This window comes from Excalfactoria chinensis, chromosome 17, assembly GCF_039878825.1.
Source record: "Excalfactoria chinensis isolate bCotChi1 chromosome 17, bCotChi1.hap2, whole genome shotgun sequence".
In the NCBI taxonomy this organism is placed as follows: domain Eukaryota; kingdom Metazoa; phylum Chordata; class Aves; order Galliformes; family Phasianidae; genus Excalfactoria; species Excalfactoria chinensis.
Genome location: NC_092841.1, coordinates 4,008,284 through 4,026,396, shown reverse-complemented (window position 1 = coordinate 4,026,396; position 18,113 = coordinate 4,008,284). Strand labels below are relative to the sequence as shown.

The window sequence follows — 18,113 nt, the reverse complement described above, 5'->3', positions numbered from 1 at the left end:
TCCGCAAGGCTTCCCGCGTTGCCACGGTGACGCTCCGCCCCGTAAACAGCTTCGAGCCCTCTGATTGGTTGTCGCGTTGCCATGGCGAAGAGCTGTTACTGGCTGTTGTATATAGGGGTGGGGGGGGCGCTGGGCAGGAGGGGCTTCGGGCGCCCCATTAGCATCAACCAGCTCCATCCCGGCCGGGATGAAGCAGAGGGGAAAGGTCCCGGTTTGGGGTCACCCACTGAGCCCCGAGACACCGCCCGCCTTCACACAGCCACTGCGGACACTGCGATGGACGGAAGAGAACCCTTTATTAACCGCACTCTTCGACCCCGTAACATGCTGGAAGCAGAGTCGGAAGCAGCAATCTGGTTGTTCTTTCTTAAATATCCCTGATGGGTGCAGGGTGCTGGGAGGAGGGCTGCCCTGGGAGAATATGGGGGGGGGTGCAGCCAGGAAACCACACTGCTCACCTGCCAGGACCCTCCGGAGCAATGGCTGCCTGCTCCCCCCCCCCATAAGTCACAGCCTGAGCTGGCTGTGTTGGGATGCTGAGGTCCCCAAAGGTGTGTGGCTGCATCCTTGCATCCTGCGTGCCCACTGAGCAAACCCCACGTGTGCAGCCCAGCACTGGCTGCAGGGGATGGGGATGGAGGGGGAGGGGGGGGGGGGGAGCAGCTCCCATCCCCTTTGTCCACCCCTGTGATGTTAAGAGCGGGGCTGGGCTACTGGGTGACGACTTTGGCACTTGTTCCAGGCAGAGGGCACAGCCCCGAGCTCGTGGTGTGGTGGAAGACAGTGAAGTTCAACTGGTGATGGCCCCATCCCTGCACACAAGCCACCCTATGGGAACCCACACGCTGCCCAGGAGGAAAGAGGGGATGGGGGAGAGCTCCATCACCACCGGTGGGGACATCCCATGGCACGGCATGGGGACGTGTCAGCATCCTGGGGGGGTCCAGCCCCCCACCACGGTCACCAGAGTGAACCTTGGCTGCCAATGCTGACACTTATCCTTCACACGCAACTGTGGGCACTTCTGTGCCATCCTTCCCCTCTGGCCAGTGCCCCGAGACCCCACATAGGGCAGGAGGAGGACCCCAGCCCAACCTTGGTGTGTAAAAGGGAAGGGAAGGTGCTGATGGAGGGGCTTGGAGGTGACACCCGGCCATCCTGCAGTGGGGGACAGGGAGGAGAATTGGAGGTTACCATCATTCCAATGGCTGGAGGTGGAGGTGGCAGTGCCTGGGACTCTCTGTGCATGGCAGGGGGCTGCGTGTCCCCCAGGCTGAGCCCACCCATGGGCAGTGCTCCCATGGCTGCTGCCTGCTCCGGGTGGCTGGTGCCGGGGGGAGCACGAGAGCCACACATTGGTGTTGGCTGCCTCTGGGCCTGGGAGAGAAAACAGGGGGTTAGAGGCTGATCACCTGGAGCTGCACCCCAACACCCCCAGGGGAGTGGAGACCCTCCGTGCTGGGGGACAAAGTGCTGCCGATGTGGGCAGTTTAGTTGGAAACCCCAAATCTTTGTTCCCATGCAAGAATATTGCATCAGATAGGGGTTTCCCTTTTAGCACCACCAGGCTGCCTCTTTGCAGGGTGAGATGTGGGTTCCCTGACACAGGATAGGGCAATGGGGGAGGCACTGTGCAGCCTGGTTGGGCTTTAACAACCCAAACCTCTCCCCTGCTCCCTCATCCCACTAAGGGATGTCACCCGGGGCGCGTGGGGACCGCCAGCTCTCATACCTATTCCTCAATGTCAATGGGGCAGGAGTCCGGAACTGCAGCTATATGGCAGGGAGAGACCAGAAGGTACAAGGTGAGTGTGAGAGGCACAGCATCACAGCACGCAGGAGCACGAGGGACTGGTGCTGGGGCTGCTCCCCTATGGGGATGGTGTGGGAGGAGGAGGCACTGCTGGTGACCCCAGGTGAGGATGAGGGAGCACCTCTGCTCATGGATGGGCAGAGCTTGGGATGTGCTCACCACCACCTACACCACAACGGGCAGCGCTGGTGCTGCTGGAGGGGGGGCACCCACAAAGCACATCATGGTGAGGTTCAGCCCCACGGCCAGGGCAGCTCTGAGCCCCAGGGGGGCTGCATGGGAGCACCCTGAGGCTAAGGGAGAGCACCGAGGCTTTGTCAGAGGGAATAATCACGTCCCCACTGAGTGCTGGTATGGGAGGTGACGGCTGTGATTCTCAATGGCTTTACACAGAGAGCTGGAGCTGAAGAACGAGGCAAGGCTGCAGATCCTGGAGGGACTGGGTAATTAAAGAAGGGCACACAGATGGGCACAGGCAGCCATCGCATTAAGGGCTCCATATTGCATAAGTCACTCTGGTGCCTCTGTACCAATGCAGGACCCCCTGAGGATGCTCTGCCCCAGGGAACCCTCCTGGGGACACAGCTCAGTGGGTTTTGCTCAAACACTGGCATCCTAAGCCCCCAGGACGCAGCGTTTTGACTCTTCCCAAAGCATTTACCCACCAAATTGATATCTGGAAAGATCTCAGAGCAGCGCTAGGGACAGACGAGCATTTCCACATCGATAAGCCATGTCCTGCACCTTCATTCATTATAGAAAGAGCTAAAAACAGCCCACGGATCTAATCACAGCTGAACCAGTCTCTAAGCCCTCTTTGGTCAAGACAATACTAAGCTTTCAAGATACTCCATAGCAAAAATCCCTCTTGCTTGTGTCTGTCCTGTGGATGTGCTCACTGCTGGAGTCAGGAGGGAAGCACTGCCCTGGTTCACTGCTAAAAGCCTTACGACCTCTGCCAAAGCTCTGGCACCGCTGCACCCAAACCAGCCCAGCACCTCCACCATGCATGGAGCACATTGCGTTCTCCAAACCCTCAAGGCAGAGCCCCTGCCTTCCCTGCATGCCAACAGCTGCGCTCCCATCCCCACTGCTATCCTGCGGCACCGCAGTCCAGGCAGCCCCTTCCCCACTCTTCCCATCAGCCCCAGAGGCAATGCCTACAGAGGGTTCGCAAGCAGAGCAGCCACCAGGCAAACGCAAGGACCAAAGGATGGAGACCTCATCCTTCGCTGCCAGAGCATCTCTGCGGCTGCTTGGGCTGCAAAGCTCCCCGTCCCTCGGCACGACGGAGGGGGATGCGCTTGGGGATGGCTTGGGCACCAAAAGGGGCACCTGAGGGATGCCAGGTGCTGCTGGAGGGGCACAGGGCGGCTGTGGCAGGTGCCTGTTCCTCTGCAAGAGCCTCGCTGTGTTTCTCCCAAGCAGAAGCCACCAGGAACAGGGCAGCCGGGAGGTGAGGCAGTGGTGTGGGAAGCTCTCCCAGAGGGAATGGGGAAGGAAGGGTGTTCCCCACCCAGTGGGGCCAGGCAGTTCTCACCCCCTCCCCCCCCCTCACCCCATTCCCCTTCTCCAGCCCCCTGCCTAAAGTCATAGGTGGGGGCAGAGTTGCTTTCAGCTTGCCCACAAATGTATTGCCATGGACTGAATGGAGCTGAACAAGGGGGCTCCTCTTGGCTTCTTTCTTTTTGAACCCCCATTTGTATCCCCCTGCACTGACGGAGAGGAGCCTGCCAGAGCTGCAGGTCCCCTACACTTACTGCCAATACATTTGTCACCTTTCAGCAACTCTGGGCAAGGAGGGGGACACAAGCACGGGGTTGGCACAGAGTGAACATGAACTTTCACGTGGATGGAGGAGGCTGGGGTGGGGAGAAAGAGGAGAGAAAAGGGACGGAGAGAAGGAGCAAAGGAACAGAGAAAAGGCAGAAGGAAAGAGGAGAAATAGTGTGAAAAGATGGAGAAGAGGGATGGAGCTTTGGGGCTGTGCTGGAGGACAGCAGGACTTGGAGAGCCTTATCTCCATGGTGGATGAGAAGGGAAGGCAGGCAGCTCAGTGTTCCAATCCAGCAGCACCTGGCTGAGGCTGGAGCATCTCTGCTTCATGTCCTCACCCAGAATAGTGCAAACCACACTGTGGGATCTGGTTGAGCCACTTGAGGAGAGGATGGTGCCCGTTCAGGTGCCACATCCCAGCAGATCCCAGCCACGGGACAAACCCTTCAGTGAAGCACATTTGCAGGCACTGCAGTGGGGATGGGAGGACACCCAGACCGAGGGGTGCTTATGTGCCTGGTGCCCAGCCCAGCAGAACAGGCTGTGAGGACCACTTGGAAGGGATGGGATGGATGGGATGGAGATGGAGGGATCCGAAGGGTAGGGGTGATGCAAGGAGGAGTGGAAGCATCCCCTCCCACCCCAAGTTCATGTTCAGCAAGTGGCCACTCACCAGGTAAGCAGGCCTCAGAGCACAGTTTATTGTCCAGCGCTTTCACGTGTGCGATGCCCAAGTCATTGTTATTGTCACACCTCAGACCGAGGAAAGCGCCTGTCCTCGGGCCTGGAAGGGAGTTAATGCAGTTAGCGCGGCGGGGCGTGCATGTGGGGAGGGGGGCATGGGGATTCTCCTCTCCCCACCTCCTTTCAAACAAAGCAAACATAGCACTGAGCTGCTCCTTCCTTGCGTTGGGGGCTCACAGCCCCTCATTCTGGCACCGTCAGTGCAGCCGCGGGGATGCCAAGGAAGCTGAAGAGCCAAGCTTTGCATGGGGCATGGAGCTTTTGGGGGGGGCAAGAGAGGCAGCTCTGCTTCTTAGCACCAGATACGTGACAAGAGACCAGCTCTTGGGTGACGTGCATCCATAAGATGCCTGCAACACAGCTGCAGGGGCAGGGGGGACATCCCAAATAGCACCGGCAGCATTGTTGATAGCACATACGGGTTCATTCCTGGTGTCTGATCAAGCAGGCTTACAGCTGATCCGAGCTCCCCATGAGGAGGGTGGTGCTGGCTTTTGGGGTGGTAGGAAAGGCCAGGAGCAGCCCCCACTTTCTCCCTGCCTGGACCTCACCATGTACAAGAACCTTCCTGCAGGACAGGGGCTGTGCTTTGCTCTGTTTGCTGATGACAAGACAACCAGGCTCATGGTTCTCAGCCTGGCTGGTAGTTCAGATTGAAAGGGAAAGAGTTCTGATGCCTTTTTGTTAGCGAGATCCTTGCAAACAGAGGAGGGGGCACATTGGGGGGCCTTCCTGTCTCTCCAAAGTAATCCAGGCCATGTAGCACAAGGGAAACAAAGTCTTTCCTTGGCTATTTGAGTGCATGGGAGGCAGCAAGAGGAGCCTTCATTGTGCACATGTTGACTTGTGAAAGCACATCGAGGACGAGCAAAAAAGAGGAAAGTAGCCCAAAAGAAACAGTTCTGCAACCCCTTCCTATGGAAACCAGCACAGATGGGGATAGTGAAGGGAGAGGTTTCCAGAGATGCTGAGAGACCTTCTTGGCAAGGAAATAAAACCCTCTCGAAGACACTTTCTCCGTTTGCACCCTGGAAGCAGCTCCAGCTACATCCCATGGATGGGCTGCAGGAGCATCACCCTTCCTGGATGGACAGCCCTTGGGGAGCTGCTGCTCACCCAGCACAGTCGGTGCATGGGACACTTTGCCCCACCAGGTACCTGGTTCCACACTGCCACCTATCCTGCTGCAGGGATTCACATCCTAAGCTCCAGTCATCACCTGCTCCGTGCCCCAGGGTCCCCAAGGCTACCCAGCTTGTGTCCCCATCCTGCTCGTGTCTGACCCATCCAGGGGCAACTCCACTGTGCCAGTGCTTCCCCAACCCCAGTGCCTGTAAAGCAGCCGGTGCTCTCCCATACGACACAAGAACTGAGTACACAGCACAGCATCACCCCACCAGTGACACCAAACAGAAAGTGGAAGGGGAAAAAACAGCAATCTGGGCCTTTTACCATCTTCCTGTGTGGGTGACACATCCTCATCCTCCAGCACGTCATTGCCCTGCGGCACAGAGAGGCAGTGGCTGTCAGCACAATGGGGCACCCCATCGCACCGGGAGCGCCGGCTCCCCGCACCGCGCCGTACCTCAGCATCGTGTTCCTCAGCTGAGATGCTGACAAAGTTTAAATCTGGGGACTCCACAGGTGTCGACTGCAGGAACAGGTGGGAAAGAGGGAGAAAGAACGGGTTATTTTCTTTCTTAAGAAAGCAATGGTGGTGCACGAGGGCTGCCACCCTCTGTACCTCTCCATCAGAGGCGGTGGCGCTGGCGGCTGCAGGCGAGGGGAGCATGTCCCCTTCTTCCTCTGTTCCAGGGGCCACATAGGAGCCGGACATGGAAGAGATGGTGTCGGTGCTGATCTGTGAGTGTTGGCTCTGAGAGGAGGCCATGGACATGACGGACTGGGCCAGGCTGCTGCTGGCAGCTTCTGAAGGGAGCACAGCATCGGGTAATTAAAAGCAGGTCTAACAAGAGGAGTGGGACATGGAGCAAGGGTCGTGCAAACCCTCTGAGGCCATGAAGGTCACAGTCAGATGTACCTTCTGGAGATGAGATGGTGGAGGACAGCGGGGTCCCGGTACATGAGGACTGGTCAATGGCTCCCGATGAGGACAGCGTGAGGTTCTCGCTCTCTGGTGTCATGCCACATTCCTGGAAGAAGAGCTGGTGGGTGGGAGCCTTTGTGGGGTGTTTTAGGAAGGGATAGAGCCACTTGCTGTTGGAAATGGTACCAAGTTGGTGCAGGTCCAGATCTCTTGGGTTGTCACCCAAAGGATGACCAGGAAAGGAAAAACCCACATCCAGGCTCTGTGGTTCCCAAGGGGATAAAGAAGTTCTCCCCAAACCCTGTGCCTCCACAGACCTCCTCACCCCGGGGCACAATGAATACTCACCTCCTCCAGCCTGGCGGGGGATTTCCTCCTGGGGACCCTGGGCTCTGACTCAGTACACGACTTCTCATCCTCCTCTTCGGGCAGGATGGAGGAGTTCTGGGATACTGACCTACAGGATAGAGGAGTAGAATAGAGGGGTCACCCCCACACACACACATCTCCCCTCTCACCTCCCACACCATATTAACTCACTTGGAGATGCTCTTCTTCAGCTTGAGCCCTGCTGGGGCACATTCTGAGAGCCGCTCAAGGGGCGAGAGGGCCCGTAGGGGGGGCAGGCGGCCGGTACTGCTGTAGGAGGGCAGTGGTCCTGCACCGGGGGGACCCTCCCCAAGCATCCGCATCGGCCCTGCACCCGGCGAGGGCGTCAGTGGCCCATTGAGGGCTTCAAGCAGCGACACCACCTCGTAGCCTGGGGGGATGTTCTCTGAGGACTGTGAAGGGGGAAATGGGGTGAGAGCCCCCCCTGGTTATTACATTGCTCCCCCCATTCCCATCCCAAAACCGGAGGCCAGGCAGACTCCTCGCTCCCATGACAGCCCCAGATCTGCAGTCTTTCCAACCAAGCAGGCATTATTATTATACAAGCCAGGCAATGCTTGTTCCTACCACACTATTTGCAGTTTTTCAGCCTGCATTTTTGCTTGCATTTCCCAGCTTGTATTTAAAAACCCTTACCCCTCCCCCTCCCTACATTTCCAACCCCAGCACTTCCCAACCCACCCCGGTGGGACACCCGAAGCTCTCCTGAGCGCTGACCGAGTGCTCTTCAGAGTCAGAGGTCTGTGAGGAGATGATGGGGTTGAAGCTGGTGGGTGAGAGGGGTCCCAGCTTTTTCCTCATGGCTCGGATTTGAAGCAAAGCTCGGAAAGCTGGGTAAGAGGGGGGGAAAAAAAGGGGGAAGAAGAGAGATAGGTTGCAAACTGAACCTGGTGCACATCCCAAAGGAGCTCTAAAGCCCACAAAAGCAGCCCCTGTTCTGGAGCCTGAGGCTCTCCCAGGAACAAGGTGGGAGCTCCTCCCTTACGCAGCCTGCAGATGGGGCAATTGTTGGCCTGGTAGCGCAGGGTGTCAGCGCAGGTATTGCAGAGGCAGAGGTGGCGGCAGGGCAGGATGAGGGTGTCACGGACATCCGAGAGGCAGACGACGCACTCAGCACTGTTATCGCTCACCTCATCCTCAGCGACCTGCGTGGCAGGGAGATAAGAACCACTTGGGTCTGGGTCCTCAGCATAGAGCAGGGTTAGGGTCACATCTGAGGGGTCTGAGCCATGCCAATGAAAGAGCCAGGGCAGGCTCTACCTTGGAGTCCTGTGTGTTGTACTTGTTCTCGATGCCATAGATCTCCTGCAGGAGGTAGCTCACCCCGTCCACCTGGAAGTGGCACAGGGAAAGTAAGGAATGGGGACGTGGTGTGACCGGTTCCTACAGGGACACCCAGGGTTGAAGTTCACTCACCACTTGCTTCTGCTTGAGGGGCTTCACGCAGAAAGTGCCATCAGCATGCTGGGGGAGAAAACAAAGAGGTGGACCCCCCCCTGGGATTGACCCAGTACACCCAAGTGCCTGCCTGCCCCCTGCTCCCATTGCACATTCATGAGTGGCCCCAAAGCAGCCCAAACTCCTTCCTGAGCCCCATAGAGCTTCTCCTGGTTCTGGCTAGTGCCTGGGAGGGGGCAGGACGGCCTCAACCCCACACTCACCTTCTCAAAGGTTGCCAGCAGGACGTGGCTGTGCCCGGCGTGCTCTGCAAGACACAAGGAATAGGGAAGCTGAGGGCACAGAGAGCCATGGTGGCACAGGGGCTGAGACCCCATGAGGAGAAGGGGGATGGCATGAGGGCAGGAGCTGCCAGACTGTGCTGCCAGCTCAGCCCATGGCAGCCAGGAAAATGGATTTCCCTTCTCTCACCATCGCCTTCATCCACCACTGCATGCACCACCATAGGGAACACTTCCCGGTCCAGATCAAAGCCCAGCTGTGAACAGACCAAAGGAAAAGCTTACTCAGGAGCAGCAAGGAGAGAGGCTTTGTGTCCATTATGGGCTGGCAGCGCTTACCTCCTCCTCCGTCCATTCGGAGGGGTCAACAGTGTGGGAGGGCACACAGAACTGCTGGCACACACCCCGCTTGTAATGCACCGTCTCCGACTGCAGGCTGGTGTCCTTGGGGATGTAGCTGCCCTCGGAGAGAGGCCAGGGTCAGCAGTGCCACCATCCCTGAGCTCCTCCAGCTCACGGAGAATAGGGGAGCGAGTAGAACTGGCTCTCTGCTTCCCTGCTGGATGTGTCTGAGGGCTGGGGCAAGAAGTCCTAAAAAGGGCTAAAATAACTCATGGGGTAAGAGGGTACAGTGACAGCCCTGGTGGGAACAGGATGGGACGTGGTCTCAGCTCCAGCAAGGAGCAAGACAGGACTGGAGGCTGCAAAGACCTCAGCCATATGGGGCCAGTGATGGGGATGGACATGCAGGGGTGAGGAGCCCACCTGCAGCCTCAGCATGGCCACAGCTCCCACGAGGAGAGGAGATACTGCAGGGAGATGTTCCAAGCCCAGCAGCAGAGTCCCCCTGGTTGTGGGGGGGTTACACCGTGTTGGGAGGATGCATGTCAGGCTGGGGCTCCTCACCTCGCCACCCCATTGTGGAACTCCTCACTGGCCTGGTAGTAGATGGTTATGGCCACACGGGCATCTGTGTCGAAGGTGAACTCCACGTTGTAGTGCACCTTGGCTTTGCTGACCTCTTCCCCTGGGGTCTTCACCTCCTCCGAACACCTGGGGAGCACAAAGGGTGTCAAAGTCCCCTCAGCACGTAACAAACAGACTGACCACCCTCCTCCAGGGGAAACTGAGGCACACCGGGAGGGTGTAATTGACCTGAAGGCAAGGCTTGTAGAAGGAAGGGTGCTGCAGGTGGCTCTCAGCCCTAATCCCAAACCTCAGCCTCACTCTGGCAAAGCCTTCAGCAGAAGTGGGGGAAGGAACAAAACAGCAAATCTCTTCAAAGTCAGTGCTAAACTCTGCTTAATCCCACCAGGATGCAAGTGTGGCCCGGTGCAGTCGTGCCATGCAGACACAGGGACAGCTCTGCCCCCTCTGATGTGACACAGTGGGGTGGGACCGTCCCCAGGCACTCACTTGACAAGGCGCAGCGTGTCCTTGCGGATGTTGATCAGGCTCCGGAGGGTCTTCACGGGTTCCTGAGGAGGTGGAGCAGCGTAAGGGAACTGAGGATGAGAGAGACACAGTTACGTGGCCATAGCCCTGGTCTGGCTGTGATGGTGAAGCCATTCCCTGCCCCGTAGAGCCCCCAGAGCAGCCCCCAGCCAGTGATGTGGGACAGCAGCATCTCCCCCCCTGCAGCCAAACCCCAAAGCCATCACACACACCATCACACACACCATCACAGGGGCTGTTCTCTCCCCACCTGCTTCTCTTACGTAACCACATTCACTGGGAGCTGGTTCATTTTTGACTATGGGGGCTTTAAATACCCCAGCCATCCACAATGGGGCTAAACCAGATCCCAACACTCCCCCGCCAGCCACAGCAGACCACATACCCATGCTGTAACACAAAGCACTACGGCAACAGGGACATCACCCTGCAGGGGACAGCTTTCCAGGGGACCAGCACACAGAGAAGGGTTGTTTCAAACCACTTTGGGTGTAGGATGAGGGGAAATAGGGTCGAGGTTCATGGCTGGCTCCCCCCGGCCCCACAGGCAGCTGCTGTGTATTTTTAGCTTGCTGTTGCAGCACAGAGCTGACCCACAAGGCTGGGCAGAGGGAGCACGGAGCCATCTCTGTGCCTGGCAGCAAAGAACAGACACACATGTCTCTGTTTTCATCCAGCGATGGATGGGATCTGAGCTGTGGGGTCCCCATCAGCCTCTGTCCACAATGGGAGCTGATGGGGTGGCTGGGCAGGCAGCAACACTATGAGGGAAGGAGTAGAGGTGTCATACTACCCTCCAAGGTGACCTTGTGCTTCCCATGTCACCTGCAGCCACCCAACTGCCCAAGGGAAATGGGAGATACCGGGGGGAACACAAGGACCTCTCTGCATCTCCCCCCATTTCTGCCCCTTCTTCAGATGTCTCCCAGGTGGGCTGACCTCCCCTGGGGACTCTAAATACAGAGTGACAGGAGCTTGGAGCAGCTTAGGTTGGGATTAGTGCCTGGCTCACCAACGAGCTGTCACTGTATGTCAAAGGGACAGCCAAGCACCAGGAGAGCCCCGAGTGCCTGCACAGATGGCAGACACTGGCAAAAGCCAAAGAGGTTTGGATTTAACTGGTGCTTTGGGACAGGGACCAAACCAAGTTGCCTGGGTCCCCTCATTGCTCGGGTCCCCTCATCCCTCCTGGTACCCATTTTCCATGCTCCAGGCGCCCTCACGTGGGAAAGTCACTGCAACTTTCCCTGTGGCTGCAGAGCTCAATGGGGTGGGGGACAAGCAGGGAACAGGCAGGACCCCACACACACACAGCAGGACCCCAAGCTGGTCCCTCTTGTCTGGTCCTGATGGCCACGAGCAGCTGAACCCAGGCTGGAGCTGCTCAGCCCACAGGACCAGGTGTGGGCAGTGGGTGGCACAAGGTGCTTTGAGGATTAATCCACGGCACCTTGAAATTGCCACACTCTCCCTTCCCTTGAGGGAGGAGAAAAGGGCTGCTGAGTCATTAATCTGGAGTTAATGAGATTTGTAAGGAGTCAGGAGCTCTGCACGGGCACTGGCAGAACTGCCTGGTGTAGCTGGAAGGGAGCAAATGCCTGAGAGCCAAGCATGACCCACAGCCCTGACCCACACAAGAAGCAGCTCATGGGCTGGACCTACACCACAACACGATCCATCTTCCACCACAAAGCAATCCAACCTGTCTGCTCATTTACACCTTGGCATACTCTAAACATGCCATGGCCCCACTAGGCTGTCCGGAACCAATGGGTACAGCACAGCTCTCATGGATGGCTGGTGGAGGAGCACCCAGCATGGGACCCAGGGCACATCACCCCATCCAGCCCTTGTGGGGACCCTTCTGGCCACCCCTACAAGTTTGGGGTTGCAGGCAGGCACTGGTGGGCAGAATGGGGAAGCACTGCAGGCAAATTGCAACAGAAACTGATGGGTTGTCATCATTGGGCTCCTTCACACCCACATGTGGGCCCTATTTTGGGTGGTTTGGTTGGGGTTTTTGTTTTTGTTTTGTTTTTTTAAATGAAATTTTGCAAGCCAAATTTGCTCAGTCACAAAAGGGGCATTTAAAGGAGTTTTTCAATCCCCTTGATTTAAATCAAGCTGAAATACAACAGAAAAAAAACCCCTCACCCCCAACCACTGCTCCCTATTAGAACACAGTCCACACACCCCTGGTGATGTTTGATCCAGGCCGGCCCCTATTAAAGTCAAAAAACACCCTCAAAAATATTCCTTGGGGTTTCTTTGCAAGCACAGCCGGGTGGTTTTCTCTGCAGAGACCCCTCCCCATCTTCAGTGCAAATGCTCCCTGTGTGCCAGCATGGCACCTCCCTGCAGCTCAGTGATGTTTAATGCTTCATCCACAGCTTAGAGAGGATTTAGGCCGACTCTTCCAAGACATTGGGCTCTCAGCTCGTCGAGGACTTCAAAGGAGCCCAAAATAAAACCCCCAGATAAAAAGCATCGGCGTTCTCTGACATTTCCAGCCCAACCACATCTCTATCACAGCAGCCCACAACACAAAATAGCAGCCAAGAAAAGGTTTGGAGGCAGCAGCTGAGATACCTGCGTTGTTTCTGCCCCAGTGCCACATCCAAGTGCCATGTAGGACCCCCAACCCTCACTCCTTGCACACCCCATGACCCCAAACCTCCCCCTGTGCATGGGGACAGCAGCCGCAGAGCAGAGCGCAGCCGCTCGCATCCGGCGCTAATTAAGCCTGAGCAATGTGATTTCATTTGCAGTGCTGAATTAATTCTTTCTGCTGTTTCCAAGCTGTTCCTTTGCCTTCCCTGCTGCTCCTGACAGTCTGCTATCGGGATTCCTGACATGGGAACTGCACGGTGGGCAGTTTTGAGGCTTTCATTGCTACTTTTGACTCACTGTTGGAGCAAGGGCACGAAAGCCAAGTGTTCATTACTGGATAAGCAGGCAGCAAGGAGAGAAACATCCAAAAGCTGAAACACATGGAGTGGGCATGCTCATCTGGGCTCAGTAGCAAAGCTTTGGTGCCATCAGATTCGTCACCTTGAATATTTTTTGCTGCTTGACCCACAGGTTTGGAGAAGATAGAAACTAAGGGCTTCTCAAGCCTGAACTGCTCCCTGCAGCTACCACTGCCCTGCAGGTGGAACACGAAGCAGCAAGCATAGAACTGCCTGCATCTCATGGGAAGGAGCTCAACCACACTCATTTACCAGCAGCAGTTGGAAGGAAAAGTGCTGCAGGGTCAAGTAGAGGGGCAGGGGAGAGATGGGCAACAGCAGAGCAGCACTGAAGGGAGATGGCACCCATCGCCCTGTCCTGACGGTGCTCCCAGCCACTCACAAACCTCTCCACCAGCTCAGAGAGAGGAGGGACATGGCAGCAACTTCCAGTCCTGCAAGTGGACGGACAGCCCCAGAGAGGACGTGGATCAGGACCCACAGCGACAGGCTGCACTCAGCGCTCAACCTTTATATTAGACATCAGAGAATCCACCGGGCCCACCCCCAGCACTCTTGGCAGCCATTGCCCTCACGCAGGATGGAGAGCAGGCAGGCAGAGCCCACTGCCATTGATCCCTACCACCACAGGCCGGTTCCCCAAGAAGTTGAGGTCGCTGTTCTCTCCGAAGAGGTAACCCTCGGGGTGCGTCGAGTCGAACTTCTCGCCTCCCATGATGAAGTGGTTGGCAAAGTAGCTCCCTGGGGAGGAAACACAGAGCGCGACTGAGCACACGGAGCACACGAAGCTCCTGAGCCCTCGGCAGCAATGCCACCGCAAAGCCACAGATGGCTCCGAGTGGTTTTGTCCCCACGGCCACCTCTCCAAAGCAGCCACGTGGGGATGCAGTGCTCCAGATAGGAAAAACCAACCCTCAATTATTGATGCCTGCTGCTTTCTGGTCCCATTTTCCACGTGCATAATTTATAGGTGGCTCCCACAGGAAGGATGCAGCCACATGAAAAAGCCCAAGAGAAAAGCACAGCCTGGAGGGGGGGGGGGGTTGACCAGAGCCATCCTGAGCTTCTTGTGACACTGACTTTGGACATGAGGAGGAGATGGAAAAAGGCAGTGTTCAAACCTGCAGGGAAGCATGCAGGCAGTGGGGGGAAAGCTGAAGAGCAGAGCACAGGCTCCATGCAATAGCTGCAATCATGGCTTGCTGGAGGCTCCCACAGCCTCCAACTCCCAACCCAGTATCAGCTATGGGGTCCAAGCTGCTGTCACTCAACCTCCACACTGGAGGCTGAGAGCACCCTTGGGTGCTGCAGGCTCCCCACTGCATCCCTCAGCATCCCTTTGGCAGCTCCTGGGATGCAGCCCTGACCTCGTTGCTTCCAGGCAGGCAGCCTGGCAGTAGGCTCATACATTTTACATGGGCTGAGTGCTGCAGCCATCAGCGGCAGCAAGAGAGATTAAAGAGGCAGGAGGTAAAAACCCGGCGATTTTGTCTTCCCCACGGGAAGGAGGGTGAGCAGGAGGCACTGAGCTCTGAGCTGTGCCAGGCTCTGCCCTGTAAACCATTGGGAAACCAGCAGCACGGAGCCAGAGACTGCAGGCACGTCAGACAGGGAAGCACCTCTCCAGCAAAAGCCCTCTTATTATCAGCTAATTATAATCCCTTCCCCAACACCTGCCCCAGGGGAAGGAGAGCCTGTCAAGGACAGTTACGTTGCAGAGGGAAAGCTGAGCTTTAATGAGATATTAAACTTCAGAGGCCCAGAGAACGTGTGGGAACGGCTGTGTGCAAGGGGAACCGAGTGGCTGCTCAATAGGAGTAAAACCAAATTGCTCAATGATCCTGGCAAACAAAACCACATCCACACGCTTTCCAGCACCGTGCTGCAGGATGTGCCCAGGCACAGCCAATGCTGCTAATGCCGTCAGCCCCTTTTCTCCTTGAGCATCTCCTTAAGGATGGCCATGGGGTCCCCACCAGACCACTGACCCACAGCCAGGTGCTTTTTGTGTCCCTGCTTCCCCAAGGGCATTGAGGAGCTGTGCACTGTGGGCTGCTTCATTCTCAATTTAATTTGCTTTGGAGAGGGAGGAGAAACAAAGCCCTGGCTGAGGATCTGCTGTGTCAGCCCTCACCCCACAGCCACAGGAACCCACGGGGTGTCCCTGCTACATGGGGTGTCCCCACTGAGCTGACCCCCTTCATCCTGTCCCCAGCCTGTGGGTCAGCATCAACCTCAGCCAGGGACTGGGACTGCAACCAGGGACCTGCCCCAAGCTGGGGACCCTGCAGCTTTCCCCACACCAAACAGCCATAAAGCAGCCCCAAGTCATTCTCTCTTCCAACCTCCCTGCCAGGTTTGAGCCACTAAAAGAAATCCCATCCTTCACAACATTAGCTTTAACTAATCTTAGTTGTGCCCTGCCCAGAGATAGAGACCCCCAGGAGGAGAAAAGGAAACATCTGATGGGGTCAGGGAGTGGTCGCAGCATCACCCCACATTCACATCCACAGAGAGGGCCATGCCCCACAGCCCCACACCGCCCCATACCAAGCTGGTGGCTGCTTCCACAAGCACACAGTGCAATCACTGCCAGCAGTGCCAGAGGCAAATCCCTCTCAGATTAAAGCAGGACAGCCCTAATCTCCTGCAGTCACCAGCCTGCGCACACTGCAGATGGTCCCATCCCTTCCTGTCACCCAGGCACCTCCTGCCCCCTCCCCAAGGATATGGCCCCACAGCTCTGCCAGCTGGAACACCTGAAGCCCCACTGAGCACACCTGAAAACCCCAGTTTCCCCCTGAAAGCTGTGGGTAAGCATCAGCCTGATGTCCTCTTCCAGCTGAGATGCACCCAGGGATGCTCAGCTGGGCGTAATCGCTACCCTGGGGCAGGGACAACATTCCACAACACAAAAACCCTATATGCACACAGAGCTCCTCACTGACAGCACCAGGCCCCTGCCAGACCCACAGAGGGGCTCGTCTGGCTCCAGCTGGCACCAAAGTGATGGAGGCCTTCAGACCACATAGAAGCAGGAGGTGGGGAAGCTGCCTCAGCCCCCAGTGAGCCCCCAGCAGACGTGCAGCCCTGGTCCAGCTGGGCTGAGGGGTTCAAATCAAACAGAGAAGAGCCAGGCACAGCTTTCAGGACCGGGGTAGGGTTTGTGCCGGCTCTGATTCTTCCTAAGGAGATCTTTATTCGTAATTAGCAAGTAATTTGTCACAGCGCTAACGATCCGAGCATTTACCTTTATCCTATTAACTACCAAAATAGTTACCTATTAATAATATTCCGTGCCGCAAGGATGCTGTAGCAATCCCCACAGTGCTCCCGGGCACCATCCTCACATACCCCTATTTCTTCAGTGCCCCCCGAGGACACAGCTCCCTTGCTGCGACCCCCCACTCCCACACACACACGGTCACCCCTTCTCCTCTCCCCCCCCCCCCCGCGGTCACCAGCTCCATCCAACCGAGGCACAGAGGGGAGGGACCAATTTTCCAAGGTCACGCACAAGGTTTGAGACAGGGCCGGATTCGGGGCGGCACAGACATCCCTGCTGTGCTTCGGGGAGGGCAAAGAAGCCCGACGGGCAGAGCTGGGGGGCTGCTATGGGGCAGAGCAGAGGGAAAGGAAGGGTCCCCTCCAATCCCTCCCACCCCATCGTCCTGCATCCTCCCGGGAATTTAAACCGGAACAGCAAATAGCTCCAGCTCCTCATGGAGTTGCAAAGAGAGCACAGGCTTTCAGATCCCATATACAAATAATCAGGGAATTAAAGTAGTAACAACTCAGGCAAGTTGTAGAGGCTGAGCTAGCAACGGGGCTCCTGGAAATGGGGAGCCCCAAGGATGTTCCCAGGGATTTCCCTGCCCCCTGCGTGCTCCCCAGCACTAACCCCATAATGTTGGGGCTTTCAGGCACTGGGGCGCACAGGGGCATCCCCGACCCCAGCGAGGGATGAAGGGAAACCCTCCATAACCGGAACAAGGTCGCACCTTGTCCCCCCATCCCCAACGCGGAGTAGGACCGGCACCCACTCCCTCCGCTTACCGGATTTCGGGGGGTACCTATAGACGGAATTAGCGGGGACGTCCACCTCCTCCACCCCTGCGTTTTGCCGGCTGGTCAGAGCCCCCATGGCCGGGCCGGGCTCAGCGGGCGCCCTCCGGCCCGGGACCGGCACCGGGGCTGAACAGCGGCGGCCCCCGCCCGCAGCATCCCCCGCGCTGCGCCGCACCCGGCACCGCCTCCGCGTTAGCGCCGGGGCTGCTGCGCCAATGCGGGGCTGGGCCGGGCCCATCCGCCCCGCCCGCTCGGCACGGCACGGGGTTACGGCTGTACCCGCTGTGTCCCGTTTGCCTTCCTCTCATGTCCGCCTAGATACCACCTCCATCCCCCCCCCCCAACCCTCGCAGGTGCCCCCCAGTAGTACAGCAGCCCACTGTCCCCACCTGCCCCTGATAATCATCCTCCTCCCACCCGCACCCCCAGCAGCAATCCCTTCCCCAGGGACACCCAGTGCAGGGATGGGGACGGCGTGGACCGCTCCACCCTCCATCCTGCGGTGTCCCCTGGGAGAAGCCGACCCCCCCCATCCCTATACACACACACATCCCTCCTTGCACCCAGAGCCGCAGCACAGCCCGGCTGCCCAGCACAGATGGGAGCACTGAGCACCTTCGGGTTTTCCCTTTGGAGGGGGAAGGCAGAAAACGCCGGCAATGAATTAATCCTGCAGTGCAAGTTAGTGGAGCGTCACATGATTTTGATTCGAGTTGATAACATGAGTGCTATAAATACTGAAGCAGAGATGTGTGGGGAGGCAGATGAGCCGCCTCGATGTCCTCAGCTACTCAGCAGTGCTGTCCCCAGGGCTCCCCACTCGGCACCCCCCTGCACAGGGCCATGCACGTCTGCCCTCCCCTGATGCTCTGCTTTTTGCCCCGAGCACAGCTGTGAAAGCCAAAGCACAGAGTGTGTGTGTGTGTGTGTGTTTGTGTGTGTGTGTGTGTGTGTGTGTGTGTTTGTGTGTGTGTGTGTGTGTGTGTGTGTGGAGGGGGGGGGGGTCCCTGAGGCCTGGCTGCATCTCACTGCCCCCACCCTGCAGCCCAGATCTCCCCCCCTGAACCCTGCACCTGCAGTCAGTGGGGATGGTTACACTGAGCTGAGGCTCACTGGGTCTCCCAAGACTTAGGAAAGAGGGGCAGCTCCTGGCTCAGGTCATGCATGACAAA

The 18,113-nt window shown here is 57.5% G+C and overlaps 1 protein-coding gene across 7 annotated transcripts; it reads right to left on the bottom strand.

The window, feature by feature from the left end:
* Positions 1–279: 279 nt before the first annotated feature.
* Positions 280–17,225, bottom strand: RNF157 (ring finger protein 157). 7 transcript variants are annotated; one of them, XM_072351967.1, is made up of 20 exons: positions 16,930–17,221; positions 13,496–13,614; positions 9,866–9,927; positions 9,356–9,502; positions 8,789–8,906; positions 8,640–8,706; positions 8,432–8,475; positions 8,187–8,234; positions 8,031–8,102; positions 7,756–7,915; positions 7,488–7,600; positions 6,921–7,162; positions 6,729–6,837; positions 6,375–6,486; positions 6,078–6,262; positions 5,919–5,984; positions 5,786–5,834; positions 4,263–4,373; positions 1,733–1,773; positions 280–1,377 (listed from the first exon to the last, which is right to left on the bottom strand). In XM_072351967.1, the coding sequence occupies exons 1-19, from the start codon at positions 17,177–17,179 to the stop codon at positions 1,733–1,735; spliced, it is 2,115 nt and encodes a 704-aa protein (XP_072208068.1). In that variant the 5' UTR covers positions 17,180–17,221; the 3' UTR covers positions 280–1,377. The 7 variants fall into 7 exon arrangements, with proteins under 7 accessions (XP_072208068.1, XP_072208067.1, XP_072208066.1 ...); XM_072351966.1 differs by having other exon boundaries at positions 9,866–9,954; positions 16,930–17,218; XM_072351965.1 differs by having other exon boundaries at positions 7,452–7,600; positions 9,866–9,954; positions 16,930–17,216.
* Positions 17,226–18,113: the final 888 nt, after the last annotated feature.

Coding starts and splice junctions, on each gene's coding strand:
- RNF157 (XM_072351962.1), bottom strand. CDS start 17,179: ATGGGCCCGGCCCAGCCCCGCATTGGCGCAGCAGCCCCGGCGCTAACG. Junction 13,615..16,929: donor TAGGTACCCCCCGAAATCCG/GTAAGCGGAGGG, acceptor TTTCCTCCCCAG/GGAGCTACTTTGCCAACCAC. Junction 6,487..6,728: donor CCCCCGCCAGGCTGGAGGAG/GTGAGTATTCAT, acceptor CTCTTCTTCCAG/GAATGTGGCATGACACCAGA.